This window comes from Seriola aureovittata, chromosome 3 (assembly GCF_021018895.1).
Source record: "Seriola aureovittata isolate HTS-2021-v1 ecotype China chromosome 3, ASM2101889v1, whole genome shotgun sequence".
In the NCBI taxonomy this organism is placed as follows: domain Eukaryota; kingdom Metazoa; phylum Chordata; class Actinopteri; order Carangiformes; family Carangidae; genus Seriola; species Seriola aureovittata.
In genome coordinates this window covers 20,778,415-20,800,355 of record NC_079366.1, presented here as the reverse complement: position 1 = coordinate 20,800,355, position 21,941 = coordinate 20,778,415, and the positions used below count along the sequence as shown (strand labels likewise).

Below are 21,941 nucleotides of genomic sequence, written 5' to 3'. Positions count from 1 at the left end.
CATGAATACATGAAAACACATGCTTCTCTTCTCCTTCTGTAATCCACCAGGGACTCACGCCCCATTTGGTTCCCATTAGCATAGCTCTGGTCGCTCTGCCCCGTGTCAAAGCCCAGACGCACAGCTGCACAAAGGACAGGGACCTCTGGCTCTGTGACTGCCAGCCGCTGGGCTCAAAACCAGAACTGACATGGAGGACGGGCTGTGCACTGTGGGGATTTCAGAGGGGAGACACTAGTCGTTTCTGTCGACTAAAGTTTCCCCCTGTAAAGCGTAGTAGAGTTTTTAAGCTGAAGTCAGCGCACAAGTGATTAATCATTGTTTATTTTGTACCACTTTGTGAGGCAGGAAAAGCTCTGTTTCAAGTCAAATCCAATGTATAAAATCAAACAAGCAAAAATTAGCCCTGGCATGAGGTATTTGCTCCCTTGTATTTTGTGGCGTGCTGTGTCTGACTACAAAGACTTTCTTTATTCAGCGTGTTTTATTTGTCACCTGTTTCCAATATGGACATTGTGAAGTCCTGATCTATCTGACGGAGCCAGGGCCTGCTTTATGACACGCAAAGCTGCTATGCCTCTTTTCCTACACACGTTGGCTGCACATTTCTGGCAGGAAATTGACAGCATTTCAGCAGCTAACTCATGGATGAGATAATATCTTGTGGGTGGAAGAGAGGACAAGATGCTCCCAGTGTTTTACAGTGACCCTAAGCAGAGACAAATTTAAATCTGAAGCTGCTGCTGCAAAGAGGAGGCGCACACATGCACACAGATGCGCACGTACACACAGGGTTTTCATTTAAATCTCGGCTTTGCTTAACTCACCAAACAAGAATTGTGGTCTGTGGCTGTGTGTTGAACATGGTAAAGGTTTCAATTAAAGTAGGAGGAACAATACCCACCCTGCATCCAGCAGCTGTCTGGGTTGGCTCTCGGTTGTACACTGTCTAGAGAGGATACAGAGAGGCTGAAAGGGACTAGGCAAGTGGTGTTTTAGTGGTGTTTTCTGTGGCATATAGTTACAACGTCAACCGTAAAAAAAATGACAGGGTAGCAATACAGTTGTACAGGATATTAGTTTAGGATCACCATCAATTCTATGGTTTCATAGGACTTGTAAAGGCCAATTCAGTGTCTTTGTTAACCTCTATATATGCCTTTTGGTTTTGGGCTGAGCTGACTTACATAATAGCATTTATTCTGGGTTCTGTGTTTCCCAGTCAGTCTGTTTAAAATCCTCTTGGAACTGACTACAGGAGTCCAGACTGAAGCCATCTTGTTTTGAAGCTCTCCTTTCCTGCAGTTCTTCAGTCCATCTGTCCCACTAACAGTCTTTTAATTGAGAGTCCTCCCCTGTCTGATGCTGGCCATTGCTGACTGTCAGTGTTTATACAATTGGGCTGGGACAGGGACTGCGAGCCAAGCAAAACATCCATGAAACATCAAGCCTCGAGCTAAACAAAACCCAGCAGTGAGACACACACACTTGAGCCAGATAAGGGATGAAAATGATGCTTTCTGAACGCAGCTAGGTTAAGTTGTTGACCAGAGAAGCAACACAGCAGCTGGAAAGGAGTGTTGACTGTTGTCTGGGTCTAATTGCTACAGCATTGTGGGATTTTACGCACTTGCTAACAGCTTTTGCTTCCTAGCTACTCATTTTTCGAGTGATTTACTAAGTCGCACACACACTTGCTCAAACACACCCCTCTGTCCTTTTCCTCACCGTCGTCGTCTTTAGTTGTGAGCCAAAGAGGAAACCCTGGCGAGACGTTAGCACAGTGACTAATGCATGTGTATCTGGCCGGGGTGCAGATAACATAGCCTCCTCCCCCGGCCTGCTGTGACAAATATGTGCGAGTGTAGCAGTGGGATCCAGGCCCAAGCTTGTCCCTGACCCAGCCCAGGCCAGACGCAGGTTAAACCACGGCCAAATGCAACCCAGAGCCACACTGTCCAGAAGCACAGAGTTATGAGTACGTGAGAAACTGGAGAAGAAGTCAGTATGATTTTGTCTTTCTTGTTTCCTCTGTCAAGCCACACACGCAGACGAATCCACATCCTTGATGATCTTGTTTGTGATGACCATCTCTGACACATCCGCCTGCTCCCTCTCTTAAAAAATTCTGTAATCAGTCTGTAATCTTTCATCTTATGGTGTATGATCAATTTTGATGCTTTCATATCTCAAACATCTCTTCTGTTACGCTTCTCTTACAGACTCCTGACTGAATGTTGAACAATACACAAATTAATCCCGAGAAATAACAGGCGCAGTCCGTCCCCTCCCTTCCCTTTTCTCCCGTCAGTGCCTCCTCAGTTGAGGGGGCTTGCTGCTTTAATGCTTCTTAATGCTGCTGTCTGCTTAATGGGCCAGATATGAGAGGTGCTGCTAGCCAGCGTAATAAGTCAGTGATTAGAGGGCGCCTTGTCACAGCAGCAGCCCCGCAGACAGTGGCACACTTTAATTGCCGTATTAGACGCCCCTTAACTATTTTGTCAGCTGTCAGACCCCAGCTCGTAAACAGCAGAGGAGCATTTGATATTTCCATTTGTTTATTTCCGTCTGCTCCTGTTAGTGCTGCCGAAGAGAGAGGTAATTAGAAAAGGGTTGTGTTGTGTGACATGACTGTGCTAAATCTGGATACTCTCAATTATCGTTTGCAAAATCTTTATGCAGGAGGAGTTACACAAAAAAGGAAAATCATGTGTGGTAAAAAAAATCTGACATAGATACACTTTAAGGCGGAGTGACAGTCTAACCAGTGGACAAAAGTATGCAACAGAATTATGGCAGCAATTAATGACTGTCTTTCTTAATGAAAACATTTCCCAGAGCCTTCATATCAAGTCTTCATATTGCAAAATATCTCATATTACCAGTCAATTAATAGAAACTATTCACATTTGAGAAGCAGTCAAGTATTTGGCAATTAATCAGTTACCAAAACTGCTGCTGATCGACGGATAGATGAATAAACTCATTTTTTCCAGCTCTAAACGGGATTGGATTTTTAGAAAGTAGTTAATGCAAAAGCAGTTTTCTGGAGATTCGATTTCTTTGTCATTTTAGAATTACTTTAAATTACATATGTACAGAAAATAACAATTGATTAAATGGGGGAAGAATATATTACAGATGAATCCTTAACCATAAATTTCTAAATAAGAGTTTAGGCTAAATTGTGTGTATCCTAAATCGTGACAACATAGAAAACTGCATGTAAATGTGAAGAGCAGCATCCTAGAACAACTGTATGAACATAGACGTTCCTTCAAATACACTGTAGATTTTACAGTAAAAGAATATTTTCTAAATGCAAATATTCTTTGACCTATTTCCGATGACAGCAGGGAAGACTTTTGAGTTTATCCCCGCATCTGAAAGGTCACAGGTTTGACCCTCGCCCGTGGCCTATGAGTGTTCATGAAGAGACACATCTACTACTGCGTAAGTGTCCTTGTTGGAAGGAACACTGAACTCACTTTTCGCACGTTGCTCTGGATAAGAACGTCAGCTCGGCGCATAACATATGTTCACTCCAACTGACACATGGCATATAATCCCCATGCACTGCGAGGATTGCCGAGCCCGCACCTGGAGAGCTTAAAAATGGTGTAAAGTCAAATAATCTCTGTCTCCTGTCTCATTCGGTGTCAAACAGCGAGGTGACATGGTTAGAAGTGGTGTAATTTTGTGTTTAATCTTGGATTAGCCCGTGTTCACTTTGACACCTCCAGTTACTAATCTGGTTTACAACACCTTAGGGCGAGAAAGACGGCGGGGGGTGGGTTCTGATAGATTTTATGGTCCCTTAGTAGATTATGAGTGAGCTGACTTTTATATCCTGAATTACAGGATATAGGTGTAATCCACAGACTAGGTAATGTCGTTTGCTGCTTTTAAACGCCAGAATGTGCACTTGGGTCAATAGTGGCGGGTTTGGTGCGTGCGCGTGAGTAAAGAGCAGAAATACTCATCTGCCTCGGCTGTAAAGCAACGCATCAGGAAGAGCTCATGTGCTGCTGATCCTTTTTCTATCTGGAAGTGCTGATTGGCTGTTTTTGACATTGTGAAATATAGGTTGCTGGCGCAGACATGGACTCCAACCTACGACCCTTTGTGAGCATGTCTGTGTCATTTCGTTGTCACACCGTTGCCTTGTAGGAACAACAGTGAGACAATGAGAGATAGCATATTTAGTGCAGATTGTAAATACATAAAGTCTCGGGCTCTGATAACTGGGGGACAAGCAGTCACTTTGTCATTCCTTCTCTGACATACACCCTCATCCCTATCTCTATAGATAGTGCCTTCACTTTTTGATCTGACAAGTTTCCTCAGCACTGGATCATTAGGATTTTCCTGTCAAAATAAATAGGCAGCCCCTCACAGCAGCCACCTCGTACACTACAGCCAATATCCTCCCTCACGCATTCTTGAAATATTTTTTGCTAATTTTCATGATTACAGATTTTTTTTTCTTTGCAGCCTAAAGAATTTACACAAACCCTCAGTCATTCAGCACTGACTCAACACCATATGTGCCAAATGTAAAATACATTATTCTCATATTCTGGAATTGCTGTTTTATTATGCCAAGTTATTAACTCGTAGTTTTTCTATTCTAACATGAGCAGCAAACATACTTAAATTACATGTTTATGTTAAGGACATACAGAATTTGATTAAAAAAACAAAGATAAGTCTATGTTTTACGAATGAAAGGTTTCCAATTTTTTTTTCTGCAGTCCTCCTACAGCTGCAGATTCCCTTTAGGCAGTTTGGGTTGCAAAAGTGTTACTATCTTTATTCATCAATTCATCTTGATAATGTTAAAAAATGTCTGATAAACAAAAGTCAGCCAGTGCCTATTGAGATTCATGTTTCTAATTTCTTTTCCTCTTTTCACTCCTTTTGCTCTGACTTCTTGTTTCTCCCTGTCGTGTGAAATTTACGGCTTGCAGCTGCTGCACTCATTTGGATGATGGAGCTGTATTCATTTGTGTGGATTTCTGTGTTCATCACACATTGTCTCCGTGCTGTACAGTCTCTTTATTGTTTGACGAATGTGAAATATCTTAGAGGATCAAATGACCACCCGGCAAACTGTACCTGAATCTTTTTGGTTTTTAACGGCCCTTTATCTAGGCGTGAGCCACAGCACGGCCATGCATTGTGCTGTACTGAGTTGCCCTCGTCAAGTCTGGACACTTAACCTCTCACTACTAAAAGCTTTCCGGGGTCAGACTAAGTGCAGCTCTAGTGTTGAGTAATGGAGCCTCAGTCAAAACAAGTTACATTTCTATGTTTTCAGGAGGGGAAGTCCTTTTGTCGGTTCAAGTGAACTCTGGGAAATGACAGTATGGAGAGGCCGGTTCACACACTGGAATGAAATAGTAGATGGGAAATTTGTGGGCTGAGAATTATTCTTTGTGGCACTGGCTGCAACTGTGGATATGTTTTGTATTACATTGTCGTCACATTTCTAACCACAAAATACTTGTTAAGGAAACTATTGCGCAGACTATTGCAGAACAGTCTCATCCACACTGCACCGACTGCTTCTTCCTTATATTTATGACTGCTAAACTGATAACTGCTCTTTAGTTCGCACCCATTATCTCTCCTTCGTACTGGAGCTGTGACTGATGTGGATTTCTCTCTTTCTCTGCTCTGTGTTTCTACAGGCCATTCGCTGCACACTGGTGAACTGCACATGTGAGTGTTTCCAGCCGGGCAAGATTCACTTACGAACATGTGACCAGTGCAAACATGGCTGGGTGGCTCACGGTAAGGACATTTTATTGTTAGGATGATGGGCGTATTTAAATATTGTATAAATTCATATGAACTTTGTATCTGACCCTCATAAAACTGCTTCTTCTTGCTGTGAAGAGAAAGGAGGTCCTGACCTACATATCTGGACTTTCTACTGTGTATAGAAAATTAACACAGATACAGCAGCATGAATGCATCTCACACATCTCTCAAAAAATGTGTTTTGCACTGTTTTTTATTTGCTGCAGAATCCAGATTCTCTCTGCCTGTGGTTGTGATTGTACTGAAACCCAAATGTTTTCACTCATTTTCAACAGTAGAAGTAACTTTGCTATTTTTGTTTGCTTCTGTATTTTTCAACTGCTTTCAAAGTCTTGTTTTTGCACCTTAGATCAAAAAAAAAAAGAAAAAAGAAAAAAAAGAGCACGACCACAAGACAGATACAGAAGCAAGAGACCACACCTTATGGGTTTTTCACGCGGGTAGAAGAAAAAGGGAGAGGAGGCAAGAAAGTACAAAGAGAAGGAGGAGGGGAAAAAAGATAAAAGAAAACACCTGTTTGGCTTGCGTCCGCACAAGAGCGGGCCATGGGCCCTTCAGCGGATCGCACAGGACCCCATTGACTATTTTTTAATCTCTCCCTCTGAACTGTCAGGCGCCCATCTCTCCTCTCCCCCACTTTTCATTTCATGTCGGCATTGGCAGGGACTCTGACAAGTAGTTCTTCATTTTTTATTATGTTCGTGTCTGGCTGCGCTGTGTTGTCAGGCAAAGCCCTCGTCAGCAGGAAAAAGCCGTCCCAGGATCAGAGAGAGACCCAACCAGGTGTCACCCAGACAGGCAGGGGAAGAGGGGAGGGAGAGGGGGGAGAGAGAGAGAGGTATGAGGTAAGGGAGGAGAGAGGGATTGAGGCAAGGAGGGGGAGAGAGAGAGTGAGAGAGAGAGTCGACCAGGTGTCGCCCAGACAGCCAGAGAGGAGAAAGAGGTGACTGAGGCCGTGTTAGAGAGGGCAATAACAAAACCCACCTTGCGCTCACAATTAAGCTTTATGAGCAGCAACGGGTGTTCGGCTTTTTTTTCACCCCTCAGGCAACACACAGGTTACTTCATCTTATTTCTGGAGTTTGTTGTGGCTCCTGAGAGAAAGACCTGCAGACATAACTCAGGGCCAAAAAAGCACTCCCACCTCTTCTTCGTGATTTGTGGGTTAAAATTATTTCATCAAAGTGTGTTTTTATTTACAGTTAATAGTCTCCGAAAAAACACACTACTCAATACAAATTAAAAATTTGTTAAAAAAGTATCGATAAAGTAGTCATCGTTAATCCAGCAATTATTTTGTTTTACATTACAACCACCATTATAAAAAACATGGGAACCAATTTCTTATTCTTTCTAGACTGATTATAAATGTGGGTCAACACAGTAAAGGAAATAGTGATATCATAAATAGCAGAACCCAAACCTTCACTCTTCTTGCCTTCTTGGTGTATAAACCATTTAAGCGCGTTCTTGATTAGGTACAAATAAATCAGATGTAAATTAAAGCAATAAGAAAAGCAGGTGTGGTGACAAATGGGAATAATTAAGGTTAGATACAAAAGAGGATGTAATGCAGGTTAAAGGGGGGATAGATACAGAGCAGGCAAATAAAAGAACGAGATGCAAGAGCAGCGTAATGCGAAAGAGCAAGATTAGATTAAATGGAAAGAATGGCGGATAATTACATTAATGCCATTGCATTTATCTGATAGATATGTTATTATCAGCTCGTGCTGACTGTGCAGTAACCTCCTGAGGAAGATCTGAGATGAGAGAGAAACTTGATAGTCATTAACCGTGCCTTTCTATGTGTGTGTGTGTGTGTGTCTCTCTGTGTGTGTCTGTGTGTCTGCATTTTCTTTTCTTTTTGCCCTTTGTCACCCGCTCATTCACGCAGCTCTGGACAAGCTCAGCACCCAGCACCTCTACCACCCGACCCAGGTGGAGATCGTGCAGTCCAATGTGGTGTTCGACATCAGCAGTCTGATGCTGTACGGCACCCAGGCCGTACCTGTCAGGCTCAAGATCCTTCTGGACCGCCTCTTCTCCGTGCTCAAGCAGGAAGAGGTGCTGCACATCCTACACGGCCTGGGCTGGACCCTCCGAGACTACGTCAGGGGCTACATACTGCAGGTCAGTGACCAACATCCGTGCTACAGCGACGAACACATGTAAAGCATCATATGGGTTTAGTGTAAAAAGTCAACACGGAATATAAGAAGTACTTGCTCTTTGCTTACACACCATTGCATACCCTACACGTGCTTTTATATTTGCCTGCAATTTTCTGTGATTTCTGAAAGCGGGAAGCGAGTCCACAGTGATCACTACCATTACTTTCTCACTAAGTGTATCTACAAATTTCTTTGGCATTGCAGCTATTTTGAGAGGTATTGATCAAAACCACAATAGTGACAATCTAGGCCACTTCAGTCCCATTGCCCATCCATTTTCCTCACATTTTCCCTGCTGTTACTTTTACTTCAGTCTGCCTCCTTTTCCTGCCCTGTCAACACTATGCCCCTCTGCTGGAAAAAGGAAAGGAATAAAAAAGTGGAGAAAAATGTCACACCAGCAAACTATAAAACCACTGTAGTGCGTTTCCTCTCTCCATCCATTCCTCCTCCCTCCCTCCCATATAATTGCAGTCAGACACATTTCTCAATCAAAGGTACGGAGGTTTTGGTGTTGAAACCCAAACCAAAGTGTTCCTGAATGAATTAGTTAAGAGCGAGTGAACATGTGCATGTGGTTAGCTGTGTGTGTGTGTGTTTGTGTGTATATGAGAGTGTGCGTGTGTGTGTGTGTGTGTGTGTGTGTGTGCTTATCTGTATGCGTATATAGTTTAGTGTTCCAAGAGTGTAAGTGGAACAGCATGGTGAGGAGAGGGTGGTTTGTATGTGGAAACAGCTTCTGTGAGTAAAGCGCTCGCAGATCCAGTCCCTTATCTGAGACAGAACACACACACACACACACACACACACACACACACACACACACACACACACACACACACACACACACACACACACACACACACACAAATCAATATCAGCCCAGCAGTTATATGGATCTATGAGTATATTGTATATTACAATTTGAGCGTAATTTAGAAACGAGACGGAGTAAAAATATATGTAACAATTTTCATATATCTGAAAATGTACTAAATAAATAATATAATATAATATAAGAACTGGAGAAGACTGTATTATAATCTAGTAATATTAATATAATTAGTTATATGTTCTTACATGAAAAATATTTTCTTAATTTTTCTTATTAAGACAAAATAAAAAGCATTAGGGCTTCAAGACATTTACTTTAAAACAATATGAAACAGATGAACAGACAAGCAGCAAATCTTCACATTTGAGAAGCTGAATGCAAAGAACATTTTCTATTTCCGCTTGATTCAGCAACTGAAACGATTAATCGATTATCAAAATTGTTGCAGTTTAATTTTCTGTCTATGCCCAGCTGTTTCAGCTACAAAAAATAAAATAAAAAAAAACAAAAGAAAAGAAAAGAGAAAAAAAACATTTTTATGTTTCAACCTTTGGATTTTTTCCAGAGAAACCTAACTAAACGCTCCAAATGTGCAGTGTGAGAAAGCTTTGTATTAAGTAACCATTGGAGCACTGTGGTTCCCATAGTCGTAGCCACTGTGTTTTTATCAGCTGGTTCTAATAGTCAGCTGTTGGGAGCACCATTGCTCAACCGCTCAGCCTCATGTCACGCTACTGGCTAAATCCTCTAGATCTCCTCAGAAGGGCTTCAAAGGGGCCGCGGCCGTGGAGAAGCAGCCAGTCACTTAAGGACAGTAAGTAGTCATTGTACGGCCCTATTAGCCTGTAAGTAGCTATGAAATTCAATCATCTTCCCCGAGCCTCCGGGCAACGCTTTGTGTCAGGGGTGTGTTCCCCACTACTATGCTGTGCTAAATGAGAGATAAAATGAGGAGAACAGTATTGCAAACGATAGATAATAAGTTGTCTTTTTGATATTGATGTCAGGGGACGTTATTTGATGATAAATTACTTTACCGTAATCCTGGCAGCCAGGCTTTCAAGTGCTTGCTTGTACTGATTTAGGATTTGAATAAAAGTGTTTAGGCCACAGGAGTAATCATTGTTAATTTCTATTTTAATGAGATATTTTATAAATCGCCATAATTATCCAGCAAATAAATCCACTATTTCTGAATTATGTTCTAATGAAGCCTTACATTTTCTTTGAAGGTTTTGGTTAGCTCGGCATGTACTTGAACACATGTGGCTCCCTTTGTTTCTCTGAGATCGGTTTACCCATCTCATTTTTTTTTTCTCAAGGAATAGTTTCCATTGAGAGAAAAATTCATCTGTGTGTTTGGTGCATGGTGCGAGCTGGGTGTCAGTGTGTATGGGTGTCAGTGATGCGTCAGAGAGCTCAGGACACTGAGCTGACAGAGTATACCTGCAGCTCCTCTGATGCCTGACCGCTGAATGTATGCAGTGCAGGAGGAAGGAAAACACACACTTATATTCGACCAAACACATCGAGAAGACCCCTGAAAACACAGACACAGCTCGGCTTCAATAGTCTGCCTTCCCTTATCAGACGACACACCCTCTATCTCTTTGTGACGCGCCTCAAAATGACAATGCCTTTCTATTCGTACTGTGGTTATCTAATGACGTTAATACGGATGTTGCAGTGTGGCACCCACAGACCTGTAGTCCTGGTCACCCTTAATCACTCCTCCGCCTCCTTCTTATCCTCATTTATGTTCTTGTGATCTCATTCACAGAGCTCACACTTGCGCACACAGCCATGCACCTGGGCAAACACACCAACTTTGTCCTTAGTTGTGTTCTCTGTAATTTCGAAGCTGTAAAGACTTAGTGTGTGTGTGTGTCTTTATGTGCCGCCTCCACGTGCACTGTCCTGGATTAGAGCTTCACCAAGACTCATCTGGTTTGGCTCTCTCCCCGTGAGGATATTTCAGAGACCTCTCACGGTGCTCACCTGCTCTTCCTCAGAAGTGAGCCAAACACCTACATACCTCACGTATACACTGATGTGCAAGAATAGCCGTGAACCGCCACTCGTGTGTTGTTCATTCATATCAGAGGCCTCAGCGTTGTATCACAGCCTCGCTTACGTTCACGACTTTACATTAGCATCAATACATTTAGGTTAGCTATCATTACTTTAACCTCTGTAATCAAGGTTAGACTACGCCTGCAGAATGGACTCACGTTCTCTACAGTAAAGCGATGCCACTGCGATGTCATCGTAGCTTTTTTAGGTCAGATTTACAAAGAAATAAATCTGTATCAACACCTGGGATAAACTTTACCACCCCTGTGTCCTCTCTGCCATCCATTGCATACCAAAGGTAAATACATCATAGAGGTGTGACTAAATATGCGTACTCTCTGCAATTTACCTTCGTAATAGGCTCCTTAAACTGAAGAAATTAATCGATGTTATTAAAAGCTCAGTGGCTTATCATGTGGTTGGAATTTTGATTTGTAAAGGGGAGGAATAATACATGACATCAATAACCATTAAAATGAGTGATTGTCTTTCTCTCTCTCTCTCTCTCTCTTGTTTCATTCATCTATAAACCTTGCAGCTTGACCTTCAGTTCACAAACAGTTCTCTATAGTACCAAACCTGCACAGTAACTCACTACAATATTCATATACAAATGTATTCATAATACCGGCTGATCTGCTGGTGTGAACGCAACATCCACACACACACACACACACACACACACACACACAAAAAGTCTGGATGTTTTTAAGTTATCAGTAAATACGTTCTTGAAGTTAAAGACGAGCCAGAAGAGAATAACTAACTGTCATCACACGTACAAGAGTGTTAGTTTAAAAGTTATTTCATGACCTTTGCAATGCGCCTTACCACTACAATATTCCATACGGAAATTCTCCTGAAAACTCGCACAGAAATTTCTGCCAACTTTAGGAGAAGGTGGTTTAAGATCTGCTGCTCTTTTTTTTTTTTTTTTTTTTTAACTCTGTTGACTCTTTTGTCACAGCTCACAATAAGTTAGTTAACAGATGTGTTGAGATGTATGAAATTATCATTAATATTTAACTGTAAATTTGCAATTATCTTAGATGCTGGCAGACATGCATACATATGAGTACAGATGAAGAAGATAAAACTAAAAACAATAGATACCAAGTAGCATTTTGCTACTGACATATAGTAATATTAACTGTAAACATTTCATGAACAAAGTAACCTGCCTTGCTACTTCATTTCAACATTATCATAACTGTGTAAAAGCCCAAGTCAGAGAAATACTCAACTTTTTGCAGAGCAAATCTAAGCAAGGTTTTCACCTGATGACTGAAAGTTATGTGTGTGTCTCTGGGTGTAATATTTTGCCCTTCACACTGCTTTATATCTCTCTATTTCTCCCCTATCCCCCTGACTTCAAGTTCAATCCAAGTCAATATGTGAACAATACAGACACATTTATTCGTTGCCAGAATTCTTTGCCCTTCACTTTGGCAGGACTTTTTACCTTCTCCGCTCCTCAGCCCTTCATCCTTTTCTCCCTCTTTCTACTCATCCCTCTCTCCTTTCCTCTCCCATGGTTGTTTCCAGACAGACCCACGGCCAATGTGCACCAGATGCCCCCCCCCCCAATCCCCCCCATCCCACAGCCTGTCACCGCTCACTCCTCTGTTCGATACCGACAGATGGAATTGCTATCAGTACTGGCTTCTCTGTCTCAGCCTCTGTCTCCCACACTCCACACTGTCTATTTTGTCTTCCTCCTTCTTATCCCTTACCAAGTGAAAAATAAGTAGAGGGAGAGAGAGAACGAGTGGAAAGAGATGGAGAGGGGGAGCGAGATACAGCCTTTGCAGCCAACATATGGGCCAAAGCCCAGGGTTTTCCTAAGCGACATTCTCAGTAATGTTCTGTCCTTGTAGAACATTGGGCTGCCTCCGCTTTTATGAGATGTGGTTTTCCTGACTCCACACGGCTTCCAGAAGACCCAGATGGAACCGCTAACAACCCCCACCACCGCCACGCAACCACACACACACACACACATACACACACATACCGTACACACACAAACAGTCTTAACCCTAATTGCACACACACTCGGAGGAATTCTTATTCAAACTATCAGGCACACACGCAGCCACAAAATCACACTCGTCTACCCCAAAACGGCCCTCCAACATGGGGCTTTGTTTCAGTGGCAGTTGCATGGGCATGAGTGTGTCAGAGGAAAATGTTCTCTGTATATATTTTATTATATATCTACTTATTTGGTAAATATATTTTTTATCTAATGAGTATGAATGTTGGAGGTAGTGTTGAAGGGCCGCAGGGAGGATGTGCTCTTATTCAAAAAAAAAAGACTAGTGACTGTAATGTTGTACATGTGTACTTACACATGTGGAATATGAGATGTAATTACATGGATTAGGGGTGCAACAGTGTTTGTGTAAGACAGGAAACCATTTCCAGTTGCAGGTGGGTCCTGAGGCCTTAGTCAAGGTACCACTCGGCTTCTCTATAGTGGTTTAGAAAGGTATTTATTGAGTTAGAGTCACATTTCAAAACGTCTATCGTCTTTTTTCCTTCTCTCTCCCTCACTGCACTCCCTTTCTCCGTTTTCTGTCTCTCACTCTGTCAACTGTGAAGGTCACCATATCTCTTGATCCTCGCCTGAGAAACTTCCATTTTAGGTAGTCAGGCTCCGTGCAACAACATTTTTTGGACACAATCCCCTTCTCCAATCTCCTCCATACGGCACACTTGTAACCTCTATTTTCCTCCTGTCCTCCTCTCCTCCTCTCCACCCTCCATCACCTTCCAGTGCCTCCCGTCTCTCAGAACCTGTTTTCTGTTATCACTACTTAATGCCTCACCCTGGGAGATGGACGGGGGAGAAAGCATTCTCCCAAGGTGGAAATTCTTACGTTCATATGGTTATGATTTGGTGGGGAGGTCAGGCTCGACTTTTGCTGGAAGGCTTATGGTTGGCTCTGTGCTGGCCGTGCTGGGCTCCAAGCACATCAAAGAGGGCCGGTGTACTGAATCAAGGTGATTCTTACCCCCTCCCCCTCCCTCTGCACACACATACACACACTTGTCCTCCCTAGTGCTCTTAAGGGTGTCTTCTCCCTTCTTATTCTCAATCGCTCACTTCTAAGTAAGCTGGAGATAAAAGGATGTGATTTCAGATTAGAGGATCAGTCAGAGAAAGGTAGAACGGCATTATCAGCAAGGCATTAAAACCTTAATTTTTGATAACATAACTGTATATTAAAGAAAACACTGCTTTAACGACAAGAACTATTGAATCCAGCATGCATTATATTATCACATAAACAATCTAAAAATCAATATTTTTTTTGCAGAGGGTGCAAATGTCTTCACTGTCACTTTTCTCACAGCTTGCAAAGCTCACAGCCAGCTCCTTACACAAGTTCTGCCCATGCCAAATCCTCAGTCCCTCGCTTTTGAATCCTGAACCCCGAGCCTCAAATGAATTCAAGCTGGAGAAGCAAGGTTATGAGCAGGTTACATTGTATGCTGGAATTTGGGAAATAATTCCCCTTATATTGGATTTGGACGGTAGTCTGAATTTTGCCATAGATTTGACAAGGCCTCACAAGCTGCTGCAAATTCAAAAATTGAGGAAAAAAAAATACTTGTATGTATTGATATTATAGCAGGTTGTGTGTTTGATTTTACACACTTGTAATACCTTGGAACATCAAGTGGAGATTGAGAAGAAAAAAAAAACTATATATATATGTTGAATGATATTTTTTGGGTTCATCTTTGTCTTTCTTCTTAGCTCCATGAGCTGGACAGTGGTTTTAGGTTTACTGAATACATGCTCTCCCTTTAATGAGCAGAGGTACATTTGTTTTTCTCTCTATTTTCTCTATTTATTTGGCTTCACAGAGGCTTGAGGTGAAGTTTGGCTTCTGATCCTTTCTTGTCAGATAGTTTTCACGGTGTAATATCAGGACTGCAGCGATAAGACAAAAACTTGTGCTGTAACTGCCAGTACATGATCATACCCTTGTGTTTGTGTGTCATGCACTCACATCTTTTACACATACTGTCCTTTGTCATTTTTTTACGCAATCTTTGATGTCATTAATAACTCCCTCATATATTTAGGGTCTAATATAATACCTCCATCGCCGTCTCCTCTGTCACCTCTTAAGGATGTTTTCTCTGCGTGTGTGCTCAGGTCTTAGCTGTTATGAACTACAGTACCGTGCTGGGTTGTGTTATTTATCTTTTTATTTTTTGCTTGGAAAGTCAGACCATTGCTACAGCAACAACATTCAACACTGTGATGTGCTCTCCTCTTTCTCCCCTTCTCAACGATAATCAAATCACACACTTGTTGTGGTTTAACCCTTTTCTAGCAGCCTCATAAATGTTTAATATGAACTGCTTTTTTTTTTTTTACTAACTGCACACACACACACCCACACACACACACACACACATATGCACACAATATACAGTGAAAAAGAAAAGGAAGGATCATTTCCTAACCCTTATATCAAAGGAGTTGTTCACTGATTTAAAAACATATTTTTTGACTTAAACATTACATCATCAGAGCAGGCCTGTAGTAGCAGTTCATGCACTGTGGCCTAGGATCATGGACGCTATATCACATAATGTGCTAAGAAAAAAAAAAAAAAAAAAAAGCCAATACACGCTGCAATTCTTCTCAAGAGACATTTAAGCAATTACACCGCGTTTGGAAATCCCTTTAATGCATCCATTACATGCTTGGTGGCCACATGTATATTTCAAAATGTTATTTTAACTTGGGGTGGGTGACCCAATATATGGTCATATTTAAAGATCATGAATATTCCATGCCAAAGCATATGGGAGCAAGACGAGTGTGCATGTATGTGTGTGTGTGTGTGTGTGTGTGTGTGTGTGTGTGTGTGTGTGTGTGTGTGGCGAGGGGGTGTTGCACTCTAATAAAATCTGATTGGGGAGTTAACCTGCTGTGCAGGGCAAACATGGGAAGTGAAAATGATATGTTTAACATACATGGTCAGGTCTAGGGCCTCCCATGGGATCCCAGTAGGGGTTTGATCAAACTACCCTCAGCACACACACAGTATATGAGCGCCACCTTCTTACCCATTTCCCTGTTAAATCCCCATGATAAGGCTGACTTCAAAGCCTAGTAGCCAATCCTACAGCTTTGCCTGGGATGCTGGTTTGATTCACTGGCTGCATCTCTTCCCATGGCCTCCAGCACACCCCAACACATGCACATGCACACGCCCACACACACACACACACACCCCCACCCTTCTATTCAGTTTCAATATATATCTGAAAAAAAGAAGCTATCCCTGTCCTCCTCACAGAATCTCCAAATCCAAGTGAAGAAAAAGGGGCCACCAATGCTTCTCTTCTCCCCTCTAAGTTCCACTGGCATGTCATAATTACAATAAAAAGGAATATTCTGCCTGTATTAATGGGAAGCACGCTTTCTCCTCATCCCCTCTGAACACCCTGTTCCTCCCTCCTCCTCGCCTGCTCAATGTGATATGCGCCATACTGATCAGTGTGAAGGGATCTCTGGTTCTCTCGCTGCGCATTTGCCTTTCTCTTTTTACCCAGTGTCCATGCCTCCCCCGCCCTCCCCTCCCCTCCCCTCCCACCCCCCAGGAGAATTCCCTCAACAAGTCCTCGCTGCCGCCCCGGTGTGGCTGGAGATGCTCTCATAGTCAGCTGCACACCCTAATTGAAACGGGGAATCTGCCAGCGTGCTTATCAGGAATTTTTATTTACCTCAGCCAGGCTCTGCCCTCTTTACTTTTTCAAAGAGGGCCGTGTTATAATTACCTCCTCAAACAGAATCCCTCTCTATCTGTCGGCAACCCTGGCTTCATATATCCTTTTTCATAAGTTATAATATCCTGTCTCGCCTGCGCCGGAAGGAGGAAATGGCTTCTGAATTCTGAAGTGGCTTTTCAGGGGGCTATGGGGGTTTGTTGTTGCAGAGGGAAATTGAATTTTACTTCAAGGTCAGCGACACTAATGACAGTGTGGGAAGGTGTTGATCTCGCGTAGCGCTGGTTTGTCTAGCAGCATCCCACTGTATCGATCCGCACAAGAGATTCTAGTCTCGCATTGATTGTCACACTGAATTGTTTTGGAGTGTGGTGGAAATCACTAGCGTAGTATAAGCTGTGATTTGGGACTGCAGGCGCTCTCTGGGGGTCAGTACGTGTAGATAGAAAAATAAATAGTTTCGAACAAGAAGAATACTAAGACAATTCTCCCACAACAAGTAGAAATCTAATGCAGATAATGCACAGTAATAGCAGATCCAGTACACAAATGTCCTGAACTGCTCCCCCACATTACGACTGATGCTTAATATAGCTGTTGAAAGTATACATACACTCTAAATACCACTTGAGAAACCCAACATGTGCACACACACTCACACAGCCCTACACAGGCTCAAAAAATAAAAAAAAATACACCCACCCATACAGATACCAAGAGTGAGAATTTTAACCAATCACTTTCATGATTCACTGCTGTTTGTATGCAAGATGGTTAGTTATGGGTAGGTGCCCTGCGGTGTGAGTGAATGTGTGTCACTTCCCCCACAAATGGAAACATTTAGACACTGAAGTGTATCCTGAGGTGAGAGCTGTAGAAGCTCTCACTCATAAAGTAGCGGGGAGGCAGCCTGTGGAGGAAATGAGCTAGGCAGACTGGTGGAGGGAGAGGAGCGTGACACACACCGAAGGACCTCACACACACATGCACATAGACACACACACACACACACACACACACACACACACACACACACACACACACACACACACATACGTGCGCGCACTCTGGTGAACCACACACTGGTGACTGCTGTGGTTGTGTCTATCAGCGTCTCGTTTTTCACCAATGTCTCCAGCTGTGTTTGACTTCCTGCGTTTCTACGTGATGCTGTGGTGTCATTGGCAGAAGGACACAGCCTGCACTGTACCCTCCATGTTGTGTGGTGGTGGTTAAAAGGTCCACTGACCCCATCGTGAACCGACACCAGTGCTGAGACACCTGTGGAACTCACCACAGAATACAAAATAATGTGGGACGGTTGCTGGAGCTTCTCAGTTTAGACTTTTAAAGTGAATCTATATTTTCAACAGGCATTTTGAGGGGGATTTTGAAACAAGCTCCCTCTTCTCTCTCCCCACTCTCACTCTCCTCTCTCTCTTTCTCTCTCTGGCGTGTTGTGCATGAGTGCTTTTATTAAGCAGGATGACCTGTCATGCAGGTGTGAGGAGGAGGTGATGACTACTCCCACCCCCCACCCCCCCCCACCCATCCTCATTTTCTCTCTCTCTCTTTCTCTCTCCCTCCCTCTGTCTCTGGTCTAAAGAAAGACACTGCCTCTCCTCTACCAATTGGTCCGGCTTCACTTCACCTCAGACAGGAGAGGAGAGGTGGACAGAGGGGTTGAGGAAGAGGAGGCGATGGGAGGGGGGGTGAAGCCTCAGAGTGAGAGCAAAGCCGTGCACTTCTCTGAGAAGGACCCAAGAAACTTCAAAGTCAGTTGAATTCCATTGTAGGTCAGGCTGTTTTTAATGGTGATTAGTATTAGCATGCGTTGTAAGCTTAAAGACACTTTTTGTTTGTTTGTTTGTTTGTTTGTTTGTTTTTATTCGCAGCCATGCCAATAAACAATCAGTGCATTAAGTGGCGAGCAAATGGAATCAATTCATCCAGTTTTGCGCAGATGAGTGCAGAGAACGAGGCGTGAAGCAGCCGCTCTCTGTGTTTGGAGTGGCTAATTAGGAGCCCATTACAGGGCGTCTCAGCATGGTGCTACCCTGATTGTTTATTAGAATTTCACAAAGGTGAAGGAGAGCGAGAGAGAGAGAAAGAAAAGGGGACTAATAGTAGTAATAAATGGATAATAAATGGATACCTTACAGAGACACACACACACACACACACATGCAGCCTCGGTGAATGCCAGCCCCTGGGCCTCCTACAAAAAGGGCTCTTGTAAAAGTTGGGAAAAAAGAGAAAAATCTCTACCAGCACCGTGCATATGCTTGGCTCCGTCCTCTTAAAGACTGTCTTATTAAATGGGTAAGTGGCTGAGTGCTGGGACCACCAAGTGAGCCGTGCTGTCACTGGCACACAGCTCTCTGTGGGCTGAGTGCCGCAGGCGTAGACAGGATATGATATAGGGTCACCAGAAATGATGGTTTAATACTCGATGATGCATCAGTTCCCAGCACTCACTGCTCAGCACTGCCAGTGGCATTTCTAAGACTTTTCTACTCCTAGATTTTGTTGTGGAAGACACAGAGCTAAGTTATAGCCTCCCACAACTCCACCCTGAAAATGTGTGTATGTGTGTGTCTGTGTGTGTGTGTGTGTGTGTGTGTGTGTGTGTGTGTGTGTGTTGGAAGGAAAACGCAGTAATCAAGAAAGACAACAGGGCTTACTGAGGAGGGAGAATCAATAGACTGCTACAGGTGACTGACCTCAGTGAGCGTACACACATGCATGCAGGATAACCACACAAAAACACACACACACACATTCAGGCGTAGGCACATGCACCAGTAAGTACTTGTGGCACACTCTCCTCTGTGTTGTCTCCACCTAACCTCTGGTTTACACTCTGTGTATGTAGTGTACGCTCACACGCAACCAAGTATTACTCTCTCTCATCTTCAGGATCTAAGGCTCGATGCCAACTGGTGCTTTGGTGCCAGGCACTGCCTTATCACCTCCCCGGCACACACACGCACACACACACACACACACACACATACTTGCATTCTTACTCACATGTGCACTTTAAACAACCTCGTTGCGCGAGTTTGTGCACATGCGCTCACACACAGTCGTACATGATGATCTACCCTCCACATAAACAAAGATAAGAGCAGGAACGCGCAGCACAAGGCCCCAAGAGGTACAAAGCTATTACTGGGAGACCACAGTCGCGTGGCTGTGTGTGTATGTGTGTGTGCAGCCGTGTTTGTGTTTATGTAGTGCCAGTTGCAGGGCAGAGCTCTTGGAAAAGCAGCTCAGAGTTTTGTGTGTCACCACCATTTGCCAGTGTTGCAGTACTAACCGATCCTAACCGCATAACGGGAGACTGCCAATGATTGCGTGAGGTGCTAAACTCCTCACTGACTTCCTGTCAAGATCTTTGCCACCAGCCGTCACAGTGTGCACATTCAAAAGGGATCTGACAGTAGGATCACAGCAAGTCACTGAACAATGTGCCAAAGGGCCCTGACAATTTGACAATGACTTTGTCAGCACCAGTGTCTCACGTTGAGCATTGAATCACACCTTATGTCGAGCAGTGCGGCCTACTTAGGTATGGGGTGTGCTGCCTCTGTCTTGATCCCTGACAAAAATCCAGCCTGCTGAGGTGACACAGTACAAAGCGTTTTCCCACTTTGCCAAGCTGACAAACCTAATTACCGTGGTAAAATTCCTGGGATCATTCCTAGATCAAGTCTCCTTAGTACTGTGAGCTGCACACCCAGTGTCCCTCAGGACTCCATTGATTTCCCCGATTCCCAGGTCTGAACACCGAACATGTCTCGAAGCTTTGTAATTACTCACTGAAATTCCCATAGTGTTATCTTTAGGTTTATACCAATCACAGGGTAGTATATGTTTTGCCTGTTGAGTGAGGTGAGATCTCATTACCTGTTTATTAGCTTTAAAACCTTGAGGCAAGAGGTGTAATAGTTTGTCAGAGGTGACATCTATGACTCAACCTGCCATTTATTAATGTTTTAAGAGTTTTTTTTTTTCTTTACAGGTCCATATTCAACCCAGGATCAGTATCTTCTCAACACAGTATGATTTGAAAGCTAAAAATAGACAGTTTCAGGCACTTTTCTCTGGCTGAGTGACAGAAGTTTGCCTTTGTGTAGCAGTGGAATGAATTCCTCAGCATTATGACCACATCAGTTCCTTCAGCTCTTTGAAATAAATGCAGGACTGAGGCAGTTTTTTTTTCTGTTGTTATCAGAGCGTAGGCCCAGCCACCCTCTCCCTTTATGGGCATGTTTTGCTAATCTTGCTACTGGCCTCTACTTTTTAAGTTGAAACAGGTGTTGCATTTATAATGCAATCTTGTATTAGTGCAAGCACCTCAGCTCATACTCCTCTGAGGCTGTGTTTTCTTTTCAGATTCCTTTGTTATAGCTACGAGGCCTACACCTCGTTTCATATAAGTTAGAGACAAGTCATTAAAGCTATTTTGACATGGATGTAATTTTGAGAAGGGCTTGTCAGGGGTCAGATGTACTTGTTAGAAGCCCTGTCGATGCTTCAGAAAGCAATGAAGAATTCATGTGCTGGCACTGAACCAATCAAGACAAAAGTTGTATCCAGTGTGAGTCACAACTCACCATTTCTGTTTTTGCCATCCACCGTGTGCGTGTTAGCGGGTAGGTGAGTTTTATTGTCTCCCTTAAAATAAAAGTGATATAAAGTAAAAATCAATCTGGCACAAGACCCAGCAAAAGGTATCTGCTTTGGTCCCCTCAGCCACCCTCCTCTCTGCCTTTTCTTCCATTTTCATGTCTAAGGATAGAGAGATTAAAGGGAGGCCATGTCTCAACCCTGAAGAACTGCCATCACTCAAAGATGAGCAGTGCCAAGCTCCTCTCTCTCTCCAGCTCTCTTTCTCTGTCTCTCTATCCACTGGATGCACAACATCCCCTGGTGCTCTTTGGCCCTTCTCTTCATCCTCAACCCACTCACTCACACACACATCACACCCATGATTTACTGTCATACACTCCTGTGTGTGTGTGTGTGTGTGTGTGTGTGTGTGTGTGTGTTGTGTGTGTGTGTGTGTGTGTCTGTGTGTGTGTGAGTAAATGTGTGTGCACATATGTGAACTGTGTGCATGGCAGCGGCCACATCAAATACACTAAAGCAGCACTCCTCTGAGACATTACCCCATCCATTCTCATTCCCCCATAGTGATTCCAATACAGAAAAAAGTCAACATTTCAAAACCTGAAAAAATTAATAAATAAAAGTAAAGGCAGACTACA

The 21,941-nt window shown here is 43.2% G+C and overlaps 1 protein-coding gene across 5 annotated transcripts in view; it reads left to right on the top strand.

Annotated features, from left to right (window-relative positions):
- Positions 1-21,941, top strand: part of bnc2 (basonuclin 2) — a 167,810-nt gene that overhangs the window by 114,032 nt on the left and 31,837 nt on the right. For all 5 annotated transcript variants that reach the window (XM_056370710.1, XM_056370701.1, XM_056370718.1 and 2 more), the window contains 2 exons: positions 5,694-5,796; positions 7,724-7,959. In XM_056370710.1, the coding sequence (XP_056226685.1) occupies positions 5,694-5,796; positions 7,724-7,959 (339 nt within the window). The remainder of the gene's footprint in view (positions 1-5,693; positions 5,797-7,723; positions 7,960-21,941) is intronic.